A 27,867-nucleotide genomic window follows, 5' to 3' on the forward strand; every position below is an offset into this window, starting at 1 on the left:
ATTGCATTTTTTATCACTTTCAACGATCTGTTTAGCTAGTATTGAATATGTTCTATATTAGATGTCCAAAAGTAGCTCTAGTTTTATTTATTTTAAGCCCAGGGATAGGGCTCAAATGCCTTATATGATGTTAAAAAAGCAGTATATGTGTGCGTGTAAGAAGTTGCTTTGGGCAGGGCAGCAACCGCCTTGCCTTGGATGGACAAGCAGTATTATAGCCTAGATGGATTATAAGGCCCCATCCCCTCTCAAATACAGCATTAATTGTGGGGCGACGATAGGAGTATGTCTCTGGGAGTTATCTAGAAATAGCTGCTGCTTCCATGATAATGGTTACCAAATAAAGCTTTTAGGAATCAGCAGCTGCAGATGACAACTGCTAGGGGTGTTATTGTTAAGTTGATGGCTCTCTCTTCCATTACAAACTTCTGTAATCACTGAGTGTGAGCGTGCAAATGTGATCTTAATGAAGCACTGGCTTTGATTTGACACTTAAGCCCTAATGGACTGTCAGATCCCCCTAACTCCTGCAACAGAATATGTTTGGTTGTCTGTGTCTCTTAATATAGAACGCTTAGGACTTTTAACAAGTATTCTGTTTTTCTGATGGTTGTATTTTGAGGGCAGGCATTTCTCGATCTGCCCTGTTTACGGTGTGAATGCATCTGCCATTTTTATTACTTTTTGGGGCTTGAGAAAGTGGTGCATCTCGGCAAAGAAAGTTTTTAAAAGATGAATCGGTCCAAGTTAATATCAGCAAAGGTGGATAGCCATTGATTTCTTTCGTAGTGTTTTCTTTTCCCTCATTAGTTATGTAAAAGTACCTAAATATTTTAATAATCCATAATGGAGAGTTCCGAAAGACGGGAACATGTTTTTGTTTCCATCTGTGTCTTGTATATATGCAGTGACATAATTCAAGCATCTCGAACTAAATACGTTTACCCCTACAGGTATACTGGAGACAAAACGACTTGAGATCATCAAGTCTAATGGCACATTCGACCAGGTCTTTGGCGACGTCATCTACTACGCAGCAGATCTGCCCATATGGTGGCAGGTACCTCAGTATGTGCTCATTGGAATCAGCGAAATCTTTGCCAGCATCGCAGGTGAGTAGAAAGCTGTTCGGTTGCCCAGTGGATATATATACCATTATAAAGAGATGCAGAGATCTGATAATGACGATGATAATTGTCTAACAGATTTGGTTAACAATTCTAACTTGGTCTTGCAGTCAATACTAGATGGAGGATGGTTAGCATTCCTATCTTGATTACAGCACTACCATTATCCGGTAGGCAATAATGGCAGGTTTTGTTAAAGGGCAAGTTGAAGTGCAGTAGTCAATGTAAAAGTAAAGTAGTCTTTAGCGTGCGTTGTGATGAATAGTCTTCCTCTCCTCCAGCCTTTGTACAACCTGACATTGATGTTTCCTCTGCTCATTCTTAAGACTCCAATCAATGGTTATTTTCTAAAACACAAAAACCCTTCCTCTGCATCCTTACATTTGTGTAGCAGCCGTTGTCTGAGCTATTGTTGAAATTGCTAGGTAAGGAGGGAGGGATCAATCAGTGGGGATTGATTTTTCCCAGGACCTAAAATTAACACCCGCCAAATGTGGGTAGATTTTGGCATTGGCGGGTAAGATGACTTTCAACAGCCATGTTGGCAGGTGGTCAGGGCTCCACAGTGCGAGCATGTCACTCGCATTTGTGAATACAAATAGTCAACTAGGATTACATTTTACAGTATACTGTAGCAAAATAAATGAGCAGTAGCTGTTTTCAAAGTTTTTCTGCTGTTTTTGTTTCATAAATAAATTGCACTAAGTCAAATAACTGCGAATCCGATAGCCTATTCCACCTCGCGCTGCTACACTGCCTGTCTGGCCCCAGTTTTTCTATGTTTGAGTTCCAACTGGTAGCATTGCTGGGGAAGTAGGGTGCTAAGGGTGCTGCAGCCCCCCTGAGAAATCTGAATTACGTTTTTCTTTTTATATATATATATATATATTTTTTTTTTTATTCACAAAGGTAGTGCACTGGGCCTTTACTACTATTAGCGGACCAATATAGACATCTCTAGCACCAGCAAAAACATAATTTTCCAGCATCTCTGCTGTATAATCATGTACAGTATCTTGCAGGGTTCAATAGTTGTTGCCATGTCTCCTCCTCTGTGATTTGTCATTCTAATGAAATCCACAAATAACAAAACCCTGTCCTCAAACATTTACATGAAAAGGTGCAAAGGTATGAGCAAAGACACAAATATTTTTTATCAAATGACATGGAAAACAACCCGTTTTTGTGCAGAATTAATGGATCATCCTTACAAACCCCTTAATGTAAATGTAGATGACTATATTGTACATAGGCTGGTAATCTAGGTTTGTTCCTGTAGACTTTCCATCACCATGGAGAAAAACAATGCATAATACAGTAATTGACTTCATTGAGACATCAAGTGGTTTGTGATGATATGGCTCAGTTGGTAGAGCATGGTGCTTGCAAAGCTAGGGTTGTGGGTTTAATTCCCATGGGGGACCAATACAAAAACATATGAAAATGTATGCATTCACTACTGTACATTTCTTTGGATATCAGCATCTACTAAAATGTAAAAGGAATGAATAGACCTTTTCAGTTTACCTGTAGAAATAAGCATTTTGTTAAGTATTTCAAGAAACTGGAAAACCTATATCAAGCAAGTATTTTTATATTCCACAAGTATTATCAGAATAGCTGTTTTGTACAGATAATGATCAGACTCAAGTTACAAATGCTGGTAAACGCTCAAATACAAATGCATTTAGTTTTGAAAAATCAGCAGCGACCCCACCCCCAAACTACGTCCTGCGGCTATGACTGTTGGGTAGAGAAGACAACGCGGCTACTCGTCTGTGCCTGTGAGATTGAGTCTGACATGATTCAAGTCGCGTCACCATGGTAACCTCCCACCCTTAAAGGGGCAATTTGTGATATTTTGTTAGACTTTGGTCACAAATGAAATTAAGCAATATACCACATTTACACTACCATTCAAAGTTTGGGATCAGTTAGAAATGTATTTGTTTTTGAAAGAAGCACTTTTGTCTATTAAAATAACATCATTGATCAGAAATACAGTGTAGACATTGTTAATGTTGTAAATTACTATTGTAGCTGGAAACGCCTGATTACATTTTTTTTTAATGGAATATTTAGACAGGCGTACAGAGGGCCATTATCAGCAACCATCACTCATGTGTTTCAATGGCACGTTGTGTTAACTAATCCAAGTTTATAATTTTAAAAGGCTAATCGATCATTTAGAAAACCCTTTTGCAATTATGTTAGCACAGTTGAAAACAGTTGTTCTGATTAAAGAAGCAATAAAACTGGCTGCCTTTTAGATTAGTTGAGTATCTGGAGCATCAGCATTTGTGGGGGGGGGGGGTTTACAGGCTCAAAATGGCCAGAAACAAAGAACTTTCTTCTGCAACTTGTCAGTCTATTCTTGTTCTCAGAAATGAAGGCTATTCCTTGTGAGAAATTGCCAAGAAACTGAAGATATCGTACAAAATGTCTCGCATGGAATAGCCATCATTTCTCAGAACAAGAATAGACGGACGAGATTCAGAAGAAAGGTCTTTTTCTGGCCATGTTGAGCCTGTAATTGAACCCACAAATGCTGATGCTCCAGATACTCAACTAGTCTAAAGAAGGCCAGTTTTATTGCTTCTTTAATCAGAACAACAGTTTTCAGCTGTGCTAACATAATTGGAGAAGGGTTTTCTAATGATCAGTTAGCCGTTTTAAAATGATAAACTTGGATTAGCTAACACAACGTGCCATTGGAACACAGGAGTGATGGTTGCTGATAATGGCCCTCTATGCCTACAATAGTCATTTACAACATTAAAAATGTCTACCCTGTAGACTGTAAATTTGACTAACGTCCCAATTCTGTAACGTAACAGAATTGGGAGAAAGTCCTGGGGTCTGAAGACTTTCCGAATGCACTGTATGTGGACTCAGTGTGTGGGCGTGGCAAAGATCAAAGAAGATGCTACAATATGGATCTGTAGAGAATTATTATGCCAACATTCATATGTTCGAAAGTGAAACGAATTCATGCTGTTCTACTCAGAGAAAGTAAAGTTATGCTTTGAATCGTGGATATGAATTGTCAGTTGTGCAGAAATCCTTTGCATGTCAAATCTTTGTCATTCCTGTGTGTGGTGACACACTTGTCAACTGCAAAGCCTACAAGCACAAAATGACAGGCTATTTTCTTCTGCTTGCCCTTGATTGAACAACTGTTGCTCCTAGATAGATGTTGGCGTCGTCAGTTCATTGTCGTCACCGTAGCGATCGACTGAAGAACAGCTTTACTGTTGACTTAAGAACTTCTATTCACATGAGGAGCAAATCCTACAATCTGTCCTCCCTCATATCTTTGAAGGTTGAGGTATTGTTAGATGTAGATATTACATAAGCTGTCCATTTTGACTCTACAAGCAGAGTGCCATTGAAATCAATAGAATCCTACCTCATTATTTTCTTTTTATTTCTCCTGAAATCATGATCATTACCAGGCTCGGGCTTCAGTTTCGGACAGGTATCAATTACCTGGATGACTGGGGTTGTTGACACCTCTCTTCATGATTGCGTCATCCTCCCATCTGTCCATTCGGTGCACTGTCATTGCGGTCACTTCGTCACCATATGTTTTTTTACATTGCATAGTTTCAAAAAACAAGTCCACAAGGTCTATTGTATCATATAAGAGGAATAATTTTTTCCCACATTTTCTTCAACATGTCTTTCATACATAATCTCTATAATGTGTTAGTTATTGCTAGTTGTTTCTGAAGATTGTGTTTCTTCTCTTCCTTAGCCCAAAAATGGCATCTTCACAAAGGAGACCTTTAGTGACTCAGTGTTTAGTCTTTGTATTGTGCCTCGTGGGGTAGGCTGAAATGTGAGCCAGACGACTGAGTGGTCTGCCAAAGCATTCAACACTGTCTTGAGTGAAGCCCCCGGCATCCAGTCATCCACTTTCTTCTGGCACCCATAGACTGACTCAGTCTAAAGAAGTAGCTGTGACTGTGTCATGGCCATAAGCTCTGTGGATCCCCTAGATGCCATTACAATGGCCAACCATGTTGGTTGGTGTGGAGGGATTGGTGTCAATGCCAGCTCTGCCACCTTATGTTCCTTGGAAGCATTACTGCTTCCAACTTCAACTAGGACTAGTCCTAACCAGGGGAAAAAGACACTGTAGGTAGATGTTGTGTGGCTGAGGGCGGATGCAAAGACATTGCACAGATACAAAGAAAATGAACTAACCGGATTAAATCAATTGAACATGATTAAGTTATGTTTGGAACAGCGTACACATTGGTTTGCCTGAGGTGTCTATTAAAAAACCACTGGCAGTCACACTTTACTCCCATATCAGAATGCCCATGAAATTCAAATACAGACAGAAGAAAGCTGTGGGGAGCCCTAAAATAAACTTCCCCCACTGGGGATATCTTCAAGGAAAATTGGTTGACTGAATTGTGACATATGTCTGGAAAAACAGTTTCCCCTTGGTCTTATACTGTTTGAATAAATCCTTTTAATACATCTACGTTCCCACCTCCCCCACTACAATTCCTTCAGCCTCAGAGGGACTAGGGTAATTCTGTGCTTATACACCACCCGCAGTTCTCCTGCTTTCAGGCACTAAGAATATACGAAAACTTTGCAAAATGTTCCCCTCTGGGATTTTTAATTATGTATTGCTCTTTTGAAAATGTTAAAGGCTAATGTTTTTTTCCAAGAATGAAAAATCACCCCTGCAACACAGCCCTCGGGAGAAAGCTTAATAAAATATTTTAACTTTCTGCTTTCCTTTTGAATAATTCTGCCTCTTGGTGCAAGAAGGTCAGGCTGTTTTGTTTTGCGTATGGTTGGGAAGCGGACATCATTATTATTCCATCTCGACTCATTGTATCCACCTCAACATAGACAAGTAGGGGATTCATTGAAAATTGTCCTGCAAATACCACTTTTTCACTACAGATCCCATTGTACTGCTGTGCATTGTCCGAGAAACCTCATGCATTCCCCCTATGATATGTAGGCTATTACAGCTTTTTTCATTTGCTGTGAAAAGGTTACCCGAGGATACAAATAAAGAAATGTTTTCAGGTGGAAACAAATGGAAAGGTCAGGTATGTTGTGGCAGAGTGTTTGACAGTGTAATAAAGTTTTCACCCCACATTCTTTTTTTCTATTAGTAATGTTTTATTTTGTTTCAGTCCTCCTTCTGTATCGTAACAAGCTACGTCAGTCCCAGTCCAGGTAACTGTGAGAGGAGTCATATATCGTAACAAGCTGTTAGTCCCAGTCCAGGTAACTGTGAGAGGAGTCATGTATCGTAACAAGCTACATTAGTCCCAGTCCAGGTAACTGAGAGGAGTCATGTATCGTAACAAGCTACATTAGTCCCAGTCCAGGTAACTGTGAGAGGAGTCATGTGTCGTAACAAGCTACATTAGTCCCAGTCCAGGTAACTGTGAGAGGAGTCATGTGTCGTAACAAGCTACATTAGTCCAGGTAACTGTGAGAGGAGTCATGTATCGTAACAAGCTACATTAGTCCCAGTCCAGGTAACTGTGAGAGGAGTCATGTGTCGTAACAAGCTACATTAGTCCCAGTCCAGGTAACTGTGAGAGGAGTCATGTGTCGCATGCATTTTTTGGTAATTTTTCCCACAGAGGAAGGTGTAAAGAGGGCATTCTTAAAACCTTAGGTTCTGAGACTCCATCAAAAAATCGACTTCTCATTTATCTGACTTTCATTTATTTGCACGTCCAGCCTTTATTTAGCTTCACAATGAAGTATTTTACCATTTTATTTTCAGGACAACCAGAGCTAGAAGTAGAACACAAAACCATTTTGACACAAATGTTTGCGTTCATTAGTCGTACTAACAAAAAAAAGGTCAGCCAAAGCAAAACCCTGATAAATGAATTTATATAAATGCTGTAAGTATAAAATGTTTGCTCACTGGGAAGTTAATATCCAACTAGTCAGAGATAAATGTGTGGCATTTGGAGTTAGACAGCCACTATGAACTTATTATTGTATTATAGACACTATGTCCTGTGATTTCCTATAGTCTATGTGGAAGAACCATTTACGGCTTTTGTGTGGCTTGTGTCAAAACATTTTACACTTACATCTTCCTGTGAGTCTCAGCTTTTCATAGATGGCTTTTATTCATTTGCACTCTACAGACGTCCTTGTATCAAACACAGCTCTAGCTCAGCCCCCGTTAATCACACAGACTAATGGTTAATATCTACGGATGAAGAAGAAAGACTAATCCAATGGTAGATAAACGCGTCAACGTTAGTGGGACTCATTGGATAACAGAGGCTCCCTAATCTCTCCTGACAGCTGCAGTCATAGGACCTCATTTGAAAAATCACAGGTTTGACGCGACATTAAATGATCAATGTCAGCTAGCAGGCAGGCAACTCTCATGGCAAAAGAAAAACTATTTGATTCCCCCTCTTGCTCTCCCTCCCTCCCCCTCAATCCCCTCCTCTGTCTCACGACACAAAATATTGAGGGACTTTTCCAGAAACAATAGCAGCTGAATAGGTGCTTCAGACTGGTAGCCTGCTGTGGGGAGAATAGCTTTACGTTTCGCTGATTTTACACCTGCATTGTTTGCTGTTTGGGGTTTTAGGCTGGGTTTCTGTACAGCACTTTGAGATATCAGCTGATGTACGAAGGGCTATATAAATAAATTTGATTTGATTTGCTGATATTTAGCAGTCAAACAATGCTGCAGTGGGCCAAAGCCTCTTATCTCATGTATATACATTTGTCAAGTTGTTATGGATGAAAGGCCTGTTATTCTAATATAAATCTTATCTCTAAATTGGCGCTCTACAGTGATTCATTGGAGTTGATTCCGTAGTGATTGTCCCTTGGCTACTGTGTCAATGTGGGGCCCGTGGGTAATGAGTCATACTCACTGTGACACACAGTCTGCTGCTGACCACTATACTACAGCCACATTCACACATGGCCAATGGGCTGTCCTCTGCCAAAGTCATCGAAAACACTTTGAACTGTTCATCACCCCCAGCCAGGGTACAGATATGGATGTTGTTTGCCCAGAGTCTAGAAATGTGTTTGGATCAATGTTAGCATCAGTCAATGTTTACTCTGTATGGCCAGATGTACTGCATGAGGGTTGACTTGTTAGTATTTATAGTTTATTTGATGAGTTAAGTGTCTCTGTCTCCTCTTCCAGGTCTGGAGTTTGCCTACTTAGCTGCCCCCAGGTCCATGCAGAGTGCCATCATGGGGCTGTTCTTCTTCTTCTCTGGGATTGGCTCCTTCGTGGGTTCCGGCCTACTGTCCATAGTCTCCCTCAAGGGGATTGGCTGGATGTCCTCCCACAAGGATTTTGGTATGAGCGCAAACCCACAGCCAATACAAGCTCTTAAAGCAGGTTCTTATGAAACAATGTTCATTACTCACGTTAGAGGAGGTGGACAGGCTCTTCAGAGAGAAGCAATGTGATTGAGAATGATGGTGCATTGTATCGACTCAGCCTGCATAATGATCTGTATACGGACTCTAGGGAAACCTGTCGGCGCAATGGGCCTTAAACAGCCTCTGAACTGCCATCAACACACTGGTCATTGATCTTTATGAACACAGTTTTCCGGGGATGATGAAAACTATGATATTATGCTTCTCATGCTCAATGTCTTGCGTTTTTATAGATGTTACTGTAAAATTGATTTGACAGGAACATCAGCAGTGTGACAAATTTACTGTTGTCCTCATATAGCAGAACACCGTATTGGCACTTGGATTACTTCAGCAGGATTTAGTCTCACAACGTCAACATAAATGCATTTCCTGGGGGACAAGAACTTTCATGTCTCGTCCTGATTTTAGTAAATTAGTTGATCCGAAGAAAAAAAAATGACCTGGTTCAATTCCCTTTTTTTTTCTCGTTTTAACAGCGTTTTCCGTCATAAATAGAGATGTCAGACTAACAACAAAAGGTTTGTGTAACTCTGTCGTAGTGATAGAATAAATGGCATGGCGCTGGCAGTAAATGGATGTGTTCCCTGGTGAGAGGAGCCTCCTGGCCCAAATGCACCTTCCTGGGAGTGTGCGGTAAATAAGACCACACTATAAATTGTTTACCCATAAACACCTAATAGCTCATTAATACAGTGTGCCGACAAGTTGGGAGGTATTTTTGATGATGTAAGCACTTGGAGATGCTTGGCATGGCTTCCTAAATCCACCCCTCGCCTTCCCTAGGGGCCGTTTGTTTAGTAAGCATCATTTGATTGTTAAACGAGACCCCAGTTTGCCTGCGAGCTTTCTTTCTCTCGCTCTCTCTCCTTTTTGAAAAAGTAATTTAAAGAGAGACCGGACAGCGTAAGGCGGTCGATCAAAGCTTTAGCCTCAAAGCCTGTCAGAAATCAGTTTGTTGTGCTGTTGTCTTTTCCACTTACTTTGCTGGGCTTTACCGGTCTCTACCCCCCCACCACCACCACACTCCTGTGACTCAGCGCTCTCATTTACATGGCGGAGGCGGAGTGAAGCATGGATTACTCGGCTCACCAAGCTCCTGTTTAGAGTGGTGCAGGCTTGGGGACAGACACCCAATATTAATCACAGGCTGGGGGCCTGATTACACAGCCCACTCCTCTTATTAACTCTTAAGTAAAGCTGCCACTTGGGCACACCAGAGAGCTGGCAAGCTAGCTAGCTACCTCCTTGGCATGCTGGAGGCTACTACTCACCTCTCTGTCGCACTACACCACCACCTCTCTGTCGCACTACACCACCTCCTCCTCTGTCGCACTACACCACCTCCTCCTCTGTCGCACTACACCACCTCCTCCTCTGTCGCACTACACCACCTCCTCCTCTGTCGCACTACACCACCTCCTCCTCTGTCGCACTACACCACCTCCTCCTCTGTCGCACTACACCACCTCCTCCTCTGTCGCACTACACCACCTCCTCCTCTGTTGCACTACACCACCTCCTCCTCTGTCGCACTACACCACCTCCTCTCTTCTAATCCACACAAACTAGCAGCAGACATGAACAGGTAGAGAAGCAACGTTAGATACATTGATACAGACAACATCTGTCCAAATGTAAAAGCATATGCTTTTGGTAACTAGTATTTGTATTATGTATTCGACTTAGTGACGCCACATACTGTATGACTGGTCATTATCACATTCCTTTATGTGGTCCTAGAAAAGGCAGCCATCGTCTCCTCTGACGGAGACTGCAATGTGCTCAGTTAACCCCATGGGTAAAGTCAACGAAAGGTCAACCTTCTGCCTTTGCTTGTACACCTACAGATGGTTTATTCTGCTGAAACGGGTGCTCCTTTCAGTTGTTGCCCAATGTATTTATTCATACATCATTGACTTTTAGGAACACAGATGCATGATGCTCTGAGTATGTAGCTGCAGTCAAGACCAGGAAATGGCCTTTTATTTTTATTGTACCGATTTCAAGTCCTGACTGATCCAGGATCAGATGTCTGGGGATTTTGGACATTCACAGTTTTGGTTGAGACCCTCATATCCTGTTCACGGACCACTGGGTGACGCTTAGTGAAATGTCAGTGTTTTAATGGGGGAGCAAAGGTTCCAGAAAAGGAGAAATGCTCAGAGCTATTCATCTTTCAATAACTCTTGAGATTACAGCTAGTATCTGGTTTTCTTAATAATATGATACACTGTATGTGGACAACTATTCGTCAAACATTTCACTCCAAAATCCTGGGCATTAATATGGAGTTGGTCACCCCTTTGCTGCTATAACAGCCTCCACTCTTCTGGGAAGGCTTTCCACTAGATGTTGGAACATTGCTGCGGGGACTTGCTTCCATTCAGCCACAAGTATTAGTGAGGTTGGGCACTGATGTTGGGGGATTAGGCCTGGCTCGCAGTCGGCGTTCCAATTCATCCCAAAGGTGGTCGATGGGGTTGAGGTCAGGGCTCTGTGCAGGCCAGTCAAGTTCTTCCTCTAATGATCTCGACAAACCATTTCTGTATGGACCTCGCTTTTGTGATCAGGGGCATTGTCATGCTGAAACAGGAAAGGGCCTTCCCAACTGTTGCCACACGGTTGGAAATACAGAATTGTCTAGAATGTCATTGTATGCTGTAGCGTTTACATTTCCTTTCACTGGAATTAAGGGGCCTCCCCCAAACCATTATTCCACCTCCACCACATTTTTACAGTTGGGACTATGCATTCGGGTAGGTACAGTGGTTCCTCCTTTAAAAGTTGCAGTGTACTGCAGCGCAGCTTGTATGGTGCCACAGAATTCTATGGCAGGTTATTTAAGTGTGAACCACTGGTACCATTAATGCTAGTTAGTGCTAGTTTGACCACCAGAGGGAATCTTTGAGAAGCATTTGGTAGCCTTTAATAATGGCTGTACTAGAGATTGCGGGCACGCGGGAGACCGGAGTTCATTTCCCGACAGGGAGGAAGGAGTAGGCTGTCCTTGTAAATACAAATTTGTTCTTAACTGACTTGCCTAGTTAAATAAAGGTTACACTATGAGCATAATTTAAACACCCTAATTTTCTAATTCTAGTCTAACTAATACCCAAACCGAGATTTTAATGAAAATAAAAATCAATGAGATTTTATCAAGACCAGTCCCCATGCTTGTCTCAGAGCAGTGTCGAAACGGTGCTAAAATAGTTGTAGGCTATTGCTTCAAATCCTATTGCTTCTAACTTCATTATGCTCTTTAAATAAATAAGACCTAGACAACTTTTAACAGCACATTACTCAACGCTAGTGATACTCATGTTGCCTACAGTAGACCTACAGTATATCGGATAACATGACGTGACTCTCCGCCAATAATTACATAGAGGATTGGAGGATATTTCTGTAATTCAGTGATATTTATTCCTATAGTAATTTGTTATGGATCCATGACTAAATAAACATTGGCATTTTTAAAGAGTTTTTTTATCATTTTATTAATGAAAGCATAAAGATGCCATTTATTAGTTACGTTGTTTTAGTTTGAACCTGCAGACTGGCACTAAGAACAGAATAGTGGCAACGTTTCCCTAGTCGGCGCCATTATTAGTGCAATAACCCATAAAGTGTTGCCAGTATGGCAGGGTGGGTGTCCACCCCTTCCTCCTTCTCCCTTCCCCATGGGATAGGTCGGTCTTTTATGCACAGCTCTGTGCGGTCTACTTTTTTTTTCTAAGGTCTTGGTTGATTTCTTTTGATTTTCCCATGATGTCAGGCAAAGAGGCAATGAGTTTGAAGGTAGGCCTTGAAATACATCCACAGGTACACCTCCAATTGACTCAAATGATGTCAATTAGCCTATCAGAAGCTTCTAAAGCCATGGCATCATTTTCTGGAATTTTCCAAGCTGTTTAAAGGCACAGTCAACTTCTGACCCACTGGAATTGTGAAACAGTGAATTATAAGTGAAATAATCTGTCTGTAAACAATTGTTGGAAAAATTACTTGTCATGCGCAAAGTAGATGTCCTAACCGACTTGCCAAAACTATCATTTGTGGAGTGGTTGAAAAACGAGTTTAAATGACTCCAACCTAAGTGTATGTAAACTTCCGAATTCATCTGTACATGTACTGTACATGTAAATACTACAGCAAAATGTCTCCCTATGAAAGGAAAAAAATCTGAGTTTTTTTTAATGCTGTAAATGCCATCTGATCAACTCCCAATAACTTTAAATTTAACAATGAATCTAACAGCAGAAGCCTGTTATTTCCTTTAATGGTGTCAAAGTTCTGCATAGTGATTTCTCTATAGATAAGCTAATAATGGTATTGATAGATACAATTATCAATGTATTTATAATTACCGATACTCATGATTGCTCTACTGAATCCGTTTCGTCTAGTCAATACAGAAGTTTTGCAGCAGAATATGTTTAGACAGAGTTGAAAACATAACCTGCATTAATTCCTTTCACTAAATTAATTTGGTACCAGAAAATGGTATTGAATGCCTTGAAGTGTGAAACTGTTGGAACATTTGCATTGAGAGCTTAAATGTATTGATCAATTTCAAAAACCTTAAATTGATATTGACGTGATCCATCTCTGCACAACATGACTTGCTCAAATACAGTACAACAGCCCAGCCATACAGTGGCATGGTTATTGCCACAGACACTGTAAAAAAGACCCTTCAGCTATGACTGATGACCATCTCAGGGGTCTGTTGTTGTTGTTATTATTATTATTGCATAATGAACTCGTGGTGGCTAGAATCATATTCGGAGGCAAACGGACACGAAGTTCCCTTCAGCGTCCCAACTCTGGGTAGCGCTGCGTTCCTCCTACATATCGATTGAGTTGCACTTTTCCCTCCCCTACTCAGCATTTGGCTGTTTTAAATACTTGTAAAATATCAATGTGGTTCGTTAATGGTTTATACATGTTTTTTCTTTTGCTGCCGTAATTACCACACTTTTGAAAGTGCTTATCAGCCAAGTGGGCTCTGGGGGGCAGGCAGACTAATGAAATTCGGTAAGTACCATTACAAAAAATGTAAACCTTGCGCAATTTTTCAAACACACCCCATAAACATGTTTTTCGCTAATCAGTCGTCCCCTGATATTCCCCCGGAGCCAGTTATATAACTTATTCTCCAGTGATGTTTATTGAATCTATAAAATACTACACAATTAAGGTCAATGAATGGGGTGCTCTTTCACCTCAACATGGATTTATTCAGCTGCAAGGATATGCATATTATTGGTACCATTTGAAAGGAAACACTTTGAAGTTTGTGGAAATGTGAATTGAATGTAGGAGAATATAACACAATAGGTCTGGTAGAAGAAAATACAAATACAAAATTTCTACCACCATCTTTGAACTGCAAGAGAAATAATTCCGATGCACAGTGTCCACAAGATGGCAGCAGTGTAAAGTTTCAGATGGATAACTTGAAGAATGACTGACCGACAAGATTTTTAGTGTGAAGTCCCCAGAGACATTTGGGCAAATCATGAAGGAAACATTCACATTCATATTCCATTTTTCTGCAAGAATATCGTCAAATCTGTACACTTCGACTTTGATTTAGCTTTCCAAGTATTAGTAGCCATATTATATGTTAAACATTTGCAAAACAACCAGTTTTCATAACTTCATAACTCTGAATATCCTTACTTTGTCCAAAATTAAAAGGTATGCTGTCATACAAGGTTAGCACCTACATTTTACCACATATACATGAACTCCGGATACTCCCGTAAAGCCCAGCTCATTGGCTATCTAGCTAGCTTTGTTTGACCCTGATTTGACAACGATACAGCCGTTCAAGTGATGACGTGCCATGAAGGCGGCGCTCTCTGACCATATATGGTGTCCTACAGGATGTACTACACCCCTAGTGAAGTCTTGTCACCTTCTAGGATCTCTGAGGAATAGATGGGAAGGAACGTGATTTGACTCGTTCAAACAGGGTTTAGGGACAGATTATTTTCTTTGCAAATTGAACGAGTGGTAATACAAAATCGATCGTGTGTGCTATATGAACCTTTTTTTAGGATATGAAAATGGATTTTATGTAACAAAATGACACGTCATGTTATCTCTAGGACCCTTTGGATGATAAATCAAAGCAAGATTTCAGAATGTAAGTACACATTTAACCTTCAGAGGTGAATTTTTTGAAACCTATCGTGTTGAAGTGGTTTGTTAGGAGCTCTCAAACAATAGCATGGCATTTTTTTCGCAGTATTAGCTACTGTAAATTGGACAGTGCAGTTATATTAACAAGAATTTAAACTTTCAGCCAATATAAGACACTTATATGTACCATTTAACATTTACATTTAAGTCATTTAGCAGACGCTCTTATCCAGAGCGACTTACAAATTGGTGCTTTCACCTTATGACATCCAGTGGAACAGCCACTTTACAATAGTGCATCTAGGTCTTTTAAGGGGGGGGGGGGATTACTTTATCCTATCCTAGGTATTCCTTAAAGAGGTGGGGTTTCAGGTGTCTCCGGAAGGTGGTGATTGACTCCGCTGTCCTGGCGTCGTGAGGGAGTTTGTTCCACCATTGGGGGGCCAGAGCAGCGAACAGTTTTGACTGGGCTGAGCGGGAACTGTACTTCCTCAGTGGTAGGGAGGCGAGCAGGCCAGAGGTGGATGAACGCAGTGCCCTTGTTTGGGTGTAGGGCCTGATCAGAGCCTGGAGGTACTGAGGTGCCGTTCCCCTCCCAGCTCCGTAGGCAAGCACCATGGTCTTGTAGCGGATGCGAGCTTCAACTGGAAGCCAGTGGAGAGAGCGGAGGAGCGGGGTGACGTGAGAGAACTTGGGAAGGTTGAACACCAGACGGGCTGCGGCGTTCTGGATGAGTTGTAGGGGTTTAATGGCACCAGGCAGGGAGCCCAGCCAACAGCGAGTTGCAGTAATCCAGACGGGAGATGACAAGTGCCTGGATTAGGACCTGCGCCGCTTCCTGTGTGAGGCAGGGTCGTACTCTGCGGATGTTGTAGAGCATGAACCTACAGGAACGGGCCACCGCCTTGATGTTATTTGAGAACGACAGGGTGTTGTCCAGGATCACGCCGAGGTTCTTAGCGCTCTGGGACGAGGACACAATGGAGTTGTCAACCGTGATGGCGAGATCATGGAACGGGCAGTCCTTCCCGGGAGGAAGAGCAGCTCCGTCTTGCCGAGGTTCAGCTTGAGGTGATGATCCGTCATCCACACTGATATGTCTGCCAGACATGCAGAGATGCGATTCGCCACCTGGTCGTCAGAAGGGGGAAAGGAGAAGATTAATTGTGTGTCGTCTGCATAGCAATGATAGGAGAGACCATGTGAGGTTATGACAGAGCCAAGTGACTTGGTGTATAGCGAGAATAGGAGAGGGCCTAGAACAGAGCCCTGGGGACACCAGTGGTGAGAGCACGTGGTGAGGAGACGGATTCTCGCCACGCCACCTGGTAGGAGCGACCTGTCAGGTAGGACGCAATCCAAGCGTGGGCCGCGCCGGAGATGCCCAACTCGGAGAGGGTGGAGAGGAGGATCTGATGGTTCACAGTATCGAAGGCAGCCGATAGGTCTAGAAGGATGAGAGCAGAGGAGAGAGAGTTAGCTTTAGCAGTGCGGAGCGCCTCAGTGATACAGAGAAGAGCAGTCTCAGTTGAATGACTAGTCTTGAAACCTGACTGATTTGGATCAAGAAGGTCATTCTGAGAGAGATAGCGGGAGAGCTGGCCAAGGACGGCACGTTCAAGAGTTTTGGAGAGAAAAGAAAGAAGGGATACTGGTCTGTAGTTGTTGACATCGGAGGGATCGAGTGTAGGTTTTTTCAGAAGGGGTGCAACTCTCGCTCTCTTGAAGACGGGAGGGACGTAGCCAGCGGTCAGGGATGAGTTGATGAGCGAGGTGAGGTAAGGGAGAAGGTCACCGGAGATGGTCTGGAGAAGAGAGGAGGGGATAGGGTCAAGCGGGCAGGTTGTTGGGCGGCCGGCCGTCACAAGACGCGAGATGTCATCTGGAGAGAGAGGGGAGAAAGAGGTCAGAGCACAGGGTAGGGCAGTGTGAGCAGAACCAGCGGTGTCGTTTGACTTAGCAAACGAGGATCGGATGTCGTCGACCTTCTTTTCAAAATGGTTGACGAAGTCATCTGCAGAGAGGGAGGAGGGAGGGGGGAGGATTCAAGAGGGAGGAGAAGGTGGCAAAGAGCTTCCTAGGGTTAGAGGCAGATGCTTGGAATTTAGAGTGGTAGAAAGTGGCTTTAGCAGCAGAGACAGAGGAGGAAAATGTAGAGAGGAGGGAGTGAAAGGATGCCAGGTCCGCAGGGAGGCGAGTTTTCCTCCATTTTCGCTCGGCTGCCCGGAGCCCTGTTCTGTGAGCTCGCAATGAGTCGTCGAGCCACGGAGCGGGAGGGGAGGACCGAGCCGGCCTGGAGGATAGGGGACATAGAGCGTCAAAGGATGCAGAAAGGGAGGAGAGGAGGGTTGAGGAGGCAGAATCAGGAGATAGGTTGGAGAAGGTTTGAGCAGAGGGAAGAGATGATAGGATGGAAGAGGAGAGAGTAGCGGGGGAGAGAGAGCGAAGGTTGGGACGGCGCGATACCATCCGAGTAGGGGCAGTGTGGGAAGTGTTGGATGAGAGCGAGAGGGAAAAGGATACAAGGTAGTGGTCGGAGACTTGGAGGGGAGTTGCAGTGAGGTTAGTGGAAGAACAGCATCTAGTAAAGATGAGGTCGAGCGTATTGCCTGCCTTGTGAGTAGGGGGGGAAGGTGAGAGGGTGAGGTCAAAAGAGGAGAGGAGTGGAAAGAAGGAGGCAGAGAGGAATGAGTCAAAGGTAGACGTGGGGAGGTTAAAGTCGCCCAGAACTGTGAGAGGTGAGCCGTCCTCAGGAAAGGAGCTTATCAAGGCATCAAGCTCATTGATGAACTCTCCGAGGGAACCTGGAGGGCGATAAATTATAAGGATGTTAAGATTGAAAGGGCTGGTAACTGTGACAGCATGGAATTCAAAGGAGGCGATAGACAGATGGGTAAGGGGAGAAAGAGAGAATGACCACTTGGGAGAGATGAGGATACCGGTGCCACCACCCCGCTGACCAGAAGCTCGGGTGTGCGAGAACACGTGGGCAGACGAAGAGAGAGCAGTAGGAGTAGCAGTGTTGTCTGTGGTGATCCATGTTTCCGTCAGTGCCAAGAAGTCGAGGGACTGGAGGGAGGCATAGGCTGAGATGAACTCTGCCTTGTTGGCCGCAGATCGGCAGTTCCAGAGGCTACCGGAGACCTGGAACTCCACGTGGGTCGTGCGCGCTGGGACCACCAGATTAGGGTGGCCGCGGCCATGCGGTGTGGAGCGTTTGTATGGTCTGTGCAGAGAGGAGAGAACAGGGATAGACAGACAAATAGTTGACAGGCTAGAGAAGAGGCTACGCTAATGCAGAGGAGATTGGAATGACAAGTGGACTACACGTCTCGAATGTTCAGAAAGTTAAGCTTACGTAGCAAGAATCTAATTGACTAAAATGATTAAAATTATACAGTACTGCTGGGGTAGGCTAGCTGCGTTGTTGACACTACCCTAATCAAGTCGTACGGTTGAGTGTGAAGTTTCTACAATGCTGCGGGAGCTAGCTGGCTAGCTAGCAGTGTTGGTTACGTTACGTTGCGTTAGGAGAACGACAATAGCTGGCTAGCTAATCTAGAAAATCGCTCTAGACTACACAATTATCTTTGAAACAAAGACGGCTATGTAGCTAGCTATGTAGCTAGCTACGATCAAACAAATCACACCGTTGGGACTGTAATGAAATGAAATGAAAGTGATACTACCTGTGGAGCGACGCGGAATGCGACCGGAATGCGAAAGTTCTATTCAGTAGACGTTGGCTGGCTATTGACTAGCTAGGAGTGTCTCCTACGTTAAGGACGACAAAATAGCTGGCTAGCTAACCTCGGTGAATTAAGATAATCACTCTAAGACTACACACTCTAAACTACACAATTATCTTGGATACGAAGACAGCAAAGACAACTATGTAGCTAGCTAATACTACACTAATCAAGTCGTTCAGTTGAGTGTGATAGTTACTACAGTGCTACGGTAGACGGTGAACGTGTTGGGCAGATAGGAGACGACGAAATACGATAATTACGCAATTATCTTTGATACAACGACGACTATGTAGCTAGCTAAGAAGAAATTGCTAAGATTAGACAAATCAGACCGTTGTACTATAATGAAATGTAATGAAAAAGTTATACAACCTGCAGACCGAAGCGTGGATGCGACCGGCTCGCTCCAACCCGGAGCGAGCCGACGTGTTGTTTCTCTAAAATCTGCGATGTTGACAACGCGCTGAATGATTTACAACTCTCCCATTGACGGAACGCCGATCCTTAAGTTAAGGTCAATGAATGGGGTGTTCTTTCCCCTCAACATGTATTTATTCAGCTGCAGTTCTGCCTTGGCCTCTGCTCTCCCAGTCCCCTTAACTTCTCTAGGGTAGGGGGCAGCATTTGGAATTTTGGATGAAAAGCGTGCCCAAATTAAACTGCCTTCTACTCAGGCCCAGAAGATAGGATATGCATATAATTTGGATAGAAAACACTCTAAAGTTTCCAAAACTGTTAAAATAATGTCTGTGAGTATAACAGAACTGATTTGGCAGGCGAAAACCTGAGAAAAATCCATTCAGGAAGTAGGATTTATTTTTGTTGTTGTAGTTTTCTATTCAATGCCATTACAGTATCCATTGACTTAGGACTCAAATTCCAGTAGATGTCAACAGTCTTTAGAAATTGTTTCAGGCTTGTATTCTGAAAAATGAGGGAGTAAGAGCAGTCTGAATGAGTGGACCCTGCCGTGTCAGAGGTTTTTCATGCGCACGACCGAGAGAGTGCCTTTCTTGTTTACCTTTTAACGTCGTTATTGTCCTGTTTAAATATTATCGATTATTTAGGCTAAAAACAACCTGAGGGTTGAATATAAACATCGTTTGACATGTTTCTATGAACTTTACGGATACAATTTGGATTTTGTGTCTGTTGTGACTGCGTTTGAGCCTGTGGATTACTGAAGAAAACGCACAAACAACTTTGTTTTCGGATATAAAGAGCGACTTTATCGAACAAAAGGAACATTTATTGCATAAATGAATGTCTTCTGAGTGCAACCATATGAAGATCATCAAAGGTAAGTGATTAATTTGTATCTCTATTTCTGACTTGTGTAACTCTTCTACTTGGCTGGTTACTGTTTGTAATGATTTGTCTGCTGGGCTATGTTCTCAAATAATCGTAAGGTATGCTTTCGCCGTAAAGCATTTTTGAAATCTGACACTGTGGTTGGATTCACAAGAAGTGAATCTTTAAACCTATGTAAAATAGTTATCTTTTCTGAATTTTTATAATAAGTATTTCTGTACTTGAATTTGGCGCTCCGCAATCTCACTCACCAGATGGGACGCTAGCGTCCCACATACCCTAGAGACGTTAAAGCCATCAACCATGTTTAATTAAAGCTGTGCTTTCAGACTCTGTCAGCTATCGATTTTGAAATACAAGCAGCAGACTCTCTGCCAGTATACCCATACTGTGCGCACTGTTTTATTCCCTATGAATTATTCAACATTACGTCAGAATCTATTCTTTGGTGTTTTACTTACATTTTAAACATGTCCCAGCTTGAGTGAGGTGGGGAGCATCAACGAACAAGGCCTGAGATGGAAAAAGATTTAGTGTTTGGCTCCTCCATGCTATTTCTACACTGATACACTGGTGGCGCTTTACCTATTGTAGAATCACAAAATGACTGTCGCCAGTCTAATCAGGACAGAAATTTCCTGTCCTTTTGAATGTTATATTAAATGTTTTCAATTAGTGAAATTACATTCACATAGATGGGCAGCGCTGTTCAATCGTATGTCATTTCTAACTACATGGTTTAAGGTCCAATGCAGCCGTTTTTATCTCTATCAAATCATTTCTGCATATCAATTAAGTACCTTACTGTGATTAGTTTTCAGTAAAGATGGTCAAAAAGAAAAAAAATAGCTTCTTAGCCAAGAGAAATTTCTCATGCAAGAATTTTACTAGGACTGTCTGGGAGTCGTCTGAGATGGAGAGCGGAAAACTGAAAATGTGCAGTTATTGGCAGAGGTTTGGAACAGCCGTCAAATGAATAGCTGTGATTTGCATTAGAAGTGCTTCTGGCTGTACAGCAAGGCCAGTAAACCAGACTGCCAGGGGTGGAAAGCTTCTCTAATGCCAACAAAATTGTCAGACAATGTTCCATTTTTAAGTTTCAAAATGGAGGATTTACTGCAGCTGTCGGCTTTTCCCTTCATGTCAAACTATAGCAGGAAAAACAGATTCTGGTTAGAAATCCCCTCCAGTGTTGGTTTGAATAGGGACAACTAATTAGCAGTGCCAACATTCAGAAGTAAAGACTGCAATAGCTGGGTGCAAATATAAACCTCGGGAAGAGGCTTCTTAGTAATGATCCACTGCTGAAACTGGAGCCTGGTGATATTTAACTGAGAAAGAAGTATGCCAATTTATCTTATTAAGACCGAAGGGTAATATTGTCTTAGACAATTTGAATTCTATACTACTACAGATACAAGATGGTGGTATGGTTTGCATAGGGTTGCTGACCAGTCAGTTTGTACTGAAAATAGTCACATTTTCTATGACATGCTGTGCCAGTGTCTCCAATACACACACACACACACACACACACACCTTCTATTTCAATCCCACTAAGCCAGAGTGAAGGTCAAACAAGGAAGTGAGCATCATTGTGATTTTAGCTTTTTATTGTATGTGTTCCTCTGAGGAAACAGTCCTTTAATAATTGTGTTGAGACTCCCTGCCTCGCCTTACAGCTGAGGGTCCAGACTGTTCTGTTATTTCTCAAGCTTAAATCCCAGATCCTCAATAATACCCTCCATATGATCATTGAAGTGTGGGGTCAAACTGCGTCGAACATCTCATAAGTAAATAAGACCAGACGAAAGCAGCTTCCCTCTGCACTTTAACAGAGCTGTTTCTTCTCATGCACAAGCCACTTCAGACAGATCTCCTTTTATTTATCTGGAAAGAGTGAGCTAAACATGGAAACAGAACCACCTTTGTTGCCATGTGACATTGCCAGGTTATGCCCATGCAGATGTAGGGTCTTAATTTTATAACTTTTGTTGCTGTGGTGTATTTGAGTTTTACAAATGCTTCTAAAGTTTGTAATTTCCACTAACAAATTTGACTTGATTTGCCCTAACCAAAAATGTATCAACCCCTACAAAAATGGCCATTCCATTATAATCCACACAATTAATACATTTTTCCTGTTACTGCAGGATTATTTTCCTGCTGTAGCAAACGGGCTCAAATTAAGATCCTACATCTGTATGCCTGAATAAACAGTATGCATCCCTTTAATGTGGAACACTGCTTTGTGATGTTGCCGTCATGCTCCCATCCATCTGACCCTTTCTCCCTCTCTGCAGGTTGCATCAACCACTGCTGTTTTGTCATGTTTTGCTCTTTCAATACCCCTTATTTATTGTGACTCGCGATTTATGACATCTGCATCATACCCTCTTCTCTTTCCATCTCTTCCTCTCTGCAGGTTCTTGTGGTGTCTGTTTCTGAGATGTTGCACTGATTTCTGTCATCATGCCCTGTGCCCCTCTCCCTCCCTCTAGGTAACATCAATGACTCCCAGCTCAACTACTACTTCTTCCTGCTAGCGGGGATCCAGGGCCTCACCCTGCTGGTCTTCCTCATCGTGTCAGTCAAGTACGACAAACAGAAGAGTAGTAGAGCAGGAAGTCAGAGGCAGGGTATCACTTCGTCTTGGTCCCATGACTGACCCCTGTCCATCTGACCTCACCCTACCTGCCTTAGTTTGTAGTAGTTAGTGCCAGAACACCTGCCTGATTTGGTACTGGACTCTAAAAACATGACACTTCAATACAGCTATGACCGGAAGTTACTTTTCGAAGCAGGTTAAGAGAGCATTTTATCCAACTCTAACCCTTTTCCTAACCTTAACCTAATTCTCCTAACCTGCTATGTTAATTCTCCTAACCCGTTGTTTTTAGGGAATCTTGATTTGGTACCGGATAGAGTTTGTTCTTTTTACTTAATGGGTTTGTAAGACTATTACATTTTCAAAGCAAAAAAATTTTTTTACCGTACACTCGCACATCCCTCACATGAGATCAAGTTCATCTTAATGTATATTTATTGTACAGTACCTTATTTAAAACATTACTGTGTTTGATCAGGGTTCCCTTGAATATGAATGGTGTAATGTTCAATCATTTAAACCAATTATTTAATGTAAACTGATCAAATTAATTCCAAATAGCTCACTCCTATTGTCAGATAAGTAAGCATTACACGACTGTGGCCTTTTCACTGGTGCCATAGATCAATGAACAATTTAAAACAAGGCACACCATTTTGAGAAACTTTGGGGCTTCATCAACTGACTGATCAGGTTTGTACTCTTGTTTTCTTTGTTCATTTGCACTAGAGGAATTGTGCCATATTCACACTGTAAAGGACATTATTCAATTGTGATTAGGGGCTTGGTGTTTGCTATATTACTTGTATACACTTGTTTCTGATTGGCATGTATAGATTAAATAGAACATTTTTTTTTTTTTTTGCTAACCATTATTTTCACTTACTGTATGTGTTTTCAATATGGAGCTATGTTTTCAGTCTTTAATTTTGATGTCATACTGTTGCTTATACACTGTGTACAAAACATTAGGAACACCTTCCAAATATTGAGTTGCACCCCCTTTTGCCCTCAGAACAGCCTCAATTCTGGACTCTACAAGGTGTCAAAAGTGTGCCACATGTTGACTCCAATACTTCCCACAGTTGTCAAGTTGGCTGGATGTCCTTTGGGAGGTGGACCATTCTTGACACACAGGGGACTGTATCAAACACAAACCAGTGCACCTGGCACCTACTACCATACCCCGTTCAAAGGCAATTGTCTTGCCCATTCACTCTCTGAATGGCTCACATACACATTCCATGTTTAAATTGTTTCTAGGCTTAAAAATCATTCTTTAACGTGTCTCCTCCCCTTCATCTACACCTGATTTTGAAGTGGATTTAACAAGTGACATCAATAAGGGATCCTGGTCAGTCTGTCATGGAAAAGGGGGGCGTTCCACATTTTTTGTACAGTGTGTATACATACACTTAGTCTTTTAGCCGTTGATCTAGAGTTACTTAAATATCAAATGTATTTCTTTAATTAAATGTGCCTGCTAAATCCATGAATAACGTTTAGACTACTACTTTTCGACTATGCAATGATTTAATCAAACTTTAATATGATTACAAAAAAATGTATATATTGCCAGTTGGTTCAACTTCAAAACCATTTTGGTATATTTACCATCATTTACTCAGAATAATCATCCCTAGCCAGCAATGGCACAATTTCGTGTTATTCTGTGATTGCTGCAGCAGAAAACAACGTGAATTGTATCGTGAAAGTAAATGTTTTCATTAAGTTGACATTAGTTCAGACTGAACCACAATTTTAGAGTTACCGGTTTCTTTATGCACTTGGGGTGACGGTTAAGATGAAAATGTTAATTTGCAGTTGACAATGTCTATCCTCAGATTTGGATGTGTTAATGGATGTCTGTAGTCACCACATGGTGTCCTTATGGACTTTTAAATACTGTAGCTTTTAGGGGTTGTGACTAATGTGTACTTATCATATGGTAGACAATGTTCAGAGCACTCCATGTAGTTGGTATATTTCACCCCAGTCAAAGCTCTTTAATCGTTGACTATGGCACTACAAAACTATGTATGTTCTGTTAAATAGCAAGATCCACAATGTGTTTTTTTCCTTTACCCGACAAGTGATTGTTTAGAAGCGATCTGCAGGTTTGCTTTACCTACAATAGACCTAAGTGCAGAACGTTCAAGCTGAAAGTAAGGTATTTTACAAACCAAAATCTACTCGGGGTTCAAGGGAGGTAGAATAATTGAATTATTAAAGAATACCAATACAATTGTTTAGAAGAGTTAGTTAACTGTCTTTGAGATCTCATGAAGTACAGTTGTTTACAGATTCTCAGGTTGGTGGCTTGAATTGACCTTTTTAGCTAACACATTGAAACCATTTACTAACTCATTGACAGTGGCTGAAAACATTTTTGGCTGTTTTATTATAGTGTTTGTTGGATGAATGGTGGTTCTTTTTTGTGTCAATTTAACAGCTTTTGAAGAAACATTTTCTGAAAATGTATTCGGTTTTAATTATGCTGGAGCATTGGTATTTAGAATGTTTTTTGTGGGGTTATTTTTGCTAATAAAATATTAAAATCTGTCTTTTCTACATTCGATTCTCTAAGGGAAACACTTTGTTTGAGATTGCTTATCCTTTAGGACTTGTAATGATTGATGTCTATTTTAAAGATGGGTAAATAACAAACCATAAGCATTTTAGTCATATTGATGCTGTATGTTTTACAACTGTATGTTAACTGTTATGGTAGCATGAGCATTAGCATATATTTGCCATAGTCAGGGTTCTATTATTTATCGATTACGGTAAGCCTCTTCCAGTCCTTTGTTACCCTGGTATTCCTCTTGGACATGGGAGACACCCGCTGGCAGGTTGGCATAGAGTAGTTTGCATAACACAGAGCTCTTATTGTGACTCATGGGTGAAATTTAGCATTTCCAGTGAGGCGAATGCATGTTTCATCAGAAATTGGCACGTCCCTACAAATCATGTGTTAATGCTTAGGCCTTACAGCCGAGGCAACAACTCCGGGCTGTTTCCTGTATAGTAAATTAGATGGAGTCTGGTGGTTGGATTCAGACCACACAAGCGTGTCAGCACAGACAGCTTGATGTTTGAACTTAACACAATGCCTCCAGGTTATAGCTGTGTGCCCGCTTCTTTCTCACAAGATGACTTTTTGGCAGATATGAGTGGTTATGGAGGAAGTCTTGAAGGGCAATAATACTGAATAATTGAGATATTGCTTTTGAGGTTCTGGGTTTAGGTCAGATTTATAGGCCAAGCTTTACAAAGCAGTAGAGTTGGTGTGCTGTAAGCTATTTATGAGTCAATTGTTTCTGTGTATTTCTATTCATTATCTAGACCAGGTATTCCCAAACTGGGGTACGCCAAATAAAAATGTGATTCACATTTTTTTTTTAAAACACTTACATATTTGTTTTCTTCACATTTTCAAACAACGGGGCTATACATTTGGGTGATTTTTATTTTTTAAATATTTTTACATTTCTCACCTGAGTAGCCTCGTTTCACTACCATAAATAAAATTAAACCATCTATTGTTCAGCGAAATAACAACTCAATGTCAAATACAGGTAGCTTAGTCAAATAATGAACATTCCATCACATTAACCGTTATTCTCTTGCGGGAATTCCACAAACGGTCCGTATGTAGACAAGCGTAGCTACTGCTCGTGTTGGTATCTGTACTGATGAGGCAAAAGCCATGACAGGGAGACATAGTGGAGTGGTAACGCACATGCAAGCAGTTGCTCCTGATGCCACTTGGGTACACTGTAGCATCCACTGAGAGGCTCTTGCTGCAAGGCCCCTGAACTCTCATGTATTTTCTGCACTATGCAATTATATGGGCAGTGACCATGTAACACTTTCACAACATACAGAAGTGCACTGGTTATCAAGGGGCAAAGTATTGACATGTTTTTTTGAATTGAGAGACTAGCTTAAAGTTTTTTTTACTGACCATTTTCATTTGACACCGCTTGCATGATGAATCTAGGATTACAGGGACTGTGCAACTATATTCAATGTGCGGGAAGAAATTGAGGCTATGATTAAGAAGTTGGAGCTCTTCTCTGTCTGCATTAACAAGGACAACACACAGGTCTTTCCATCATTGTATATTTTTTTTGTCAAATGTGATAAATTGAAGCACCTGATAAATGCTGATAAAACATTTTTCTATTGACCTAATGGACACATGCTCAAACTTGCACACACTTTTGATAGACTTAAAGTAGCAATCTTGTCACGGATCCCTCCAAAACTTTCATTACGCACACCTGTCCCATATTCCCACAGATTAGTATTTGTATTAAGTGTGTCCTTTGGTTTCCATTGGGCTGTCCATTATTGTTACAATGTCCGTTGGTGTGTGTGAGTACCTGTGCTGTGTGTTTTGGCTTTCATGCCATTGTGGTTTGCGCAGATGATTACGGGTCTCGTCCCGTGTGTTAATCCTTGTTAATCATTTTGTTTGGGTTTCAACCCTGTGTTTTGTTACGTGTTTGTTTGGTTTTTGTCCCCATGCCCTTACACGGCACACCATAATTTGGGTGTAATAAAAACCATATTACGCATTCCTGCACCTGTCTCCCAAATAATTTATGCCAGCGTGACATATCTGTAGTTGCTACATCTACTTTTGTACTTGTAAATTGTACACTGCTCAAAAAAATAAAGGGAACACTAAAATAACACATCCTAGATCTGAATGAATGAAATATTCTTATTAAATACTTTTTTCTTTACATAGTTGAATGTGCTGACAACAAAATCACACAAAATCACACAAACATTTTCAATGGAAATCAAATTTATCAACCCATGGAGGTCTGGATTTGGAGTCACACTCAAAATTAAAGTGGAAAACCACACTACAGGCTGATCCAACTTTGATGTAATGTCCTTAAAACAAGTCAAAATGAGGCTCAGTAGTGTGTGTGGCCTCCATGTGCCTGTATGACCTCCCTACAATGCCTGGGCATGCTCCTGATGAGGTGGCGGATGGTCTCCTGAGGGATCTCCTCCCAGACCTGGACTAAAGCATTCTCCCAACTCCTGGACAGTCTGGTGCAACGTGGCGTTGGTGGATGGAGCGAGACATGATGTCCCAGATGTGCTCAATTGGATTCAGGTCTGGGGAACGGGCGGGCCAGTCCATAGCATCAATGCCTTCCACTTGCAGGAACTGCTGACACACTCCAGCCACATGAGGTCTAGCATTGTCTTCCATTAGGAGGAACCCAGGACCAACCGCGACAGCATATGGTCTCACAAGGGGTCTGAGGATCTCATCTCGGTACCTAATGGCAGTCAGGCTACCTCTGGCGAGCACATGGAGGGCTGTGCGCCCCCCCCCAAAGAAATGCCACACTATGACTGACCCACCGCCAAACCGGTCATGCTGGAGGATGTTGCAGGCAGCAGAACGTTCTCCACGGCGTCTCCAGACTGTCACGTCTGTCACATGTGCTCAGTGTAAACC

At 41.9% G+C, this 27,867-nt stretch overlaps 1 protein-coding gene across 1 annotated transcript in view; it reads left to right on the forward strand.

Moving 5' to 3' along the window:
- The window catches only part of LOC115111532 (solute carrier family 15 member 4-like), a 54,858-nt gene extending 29,920 nt beyond the window's left edge, over nucleotides 1-24,938 (forward strand). Inside the window, 3 exon segments of the mRNA XM_029637678.2 lie at nucleotides 954-1,112; nucleotides 8,308-8,466; nucleotides 22,270-24,938. Coding sequence (XP_029493538.2) covers nucleotides 954-1,112; nucleotides 8,308-8,466; nucleotides 22,270-22,436 — 485 coding nt within the window. The 3' untranslated portion in view covers nucleotides 22,437-24,938.
- Nucleotides 24,939-27,867: the final 2,929 nt, after the last annotated feature.

Source organism: Oncorhynchus nerka, linkage group LG27, assembly GCF_034236695.1.
Source record: "Oncorhynchus nerka isolate Pitt River linkage group LG27, Oner_Uvic_2.0, whole genome shotgun sequence".
NCBI classification, from domain to species: Eukaryota; Metazoa; Chordata; class Actinopteri; order Salmoniformes; family Salmonidae; genus Oncorhynchus; species Oncorhynchus nerka.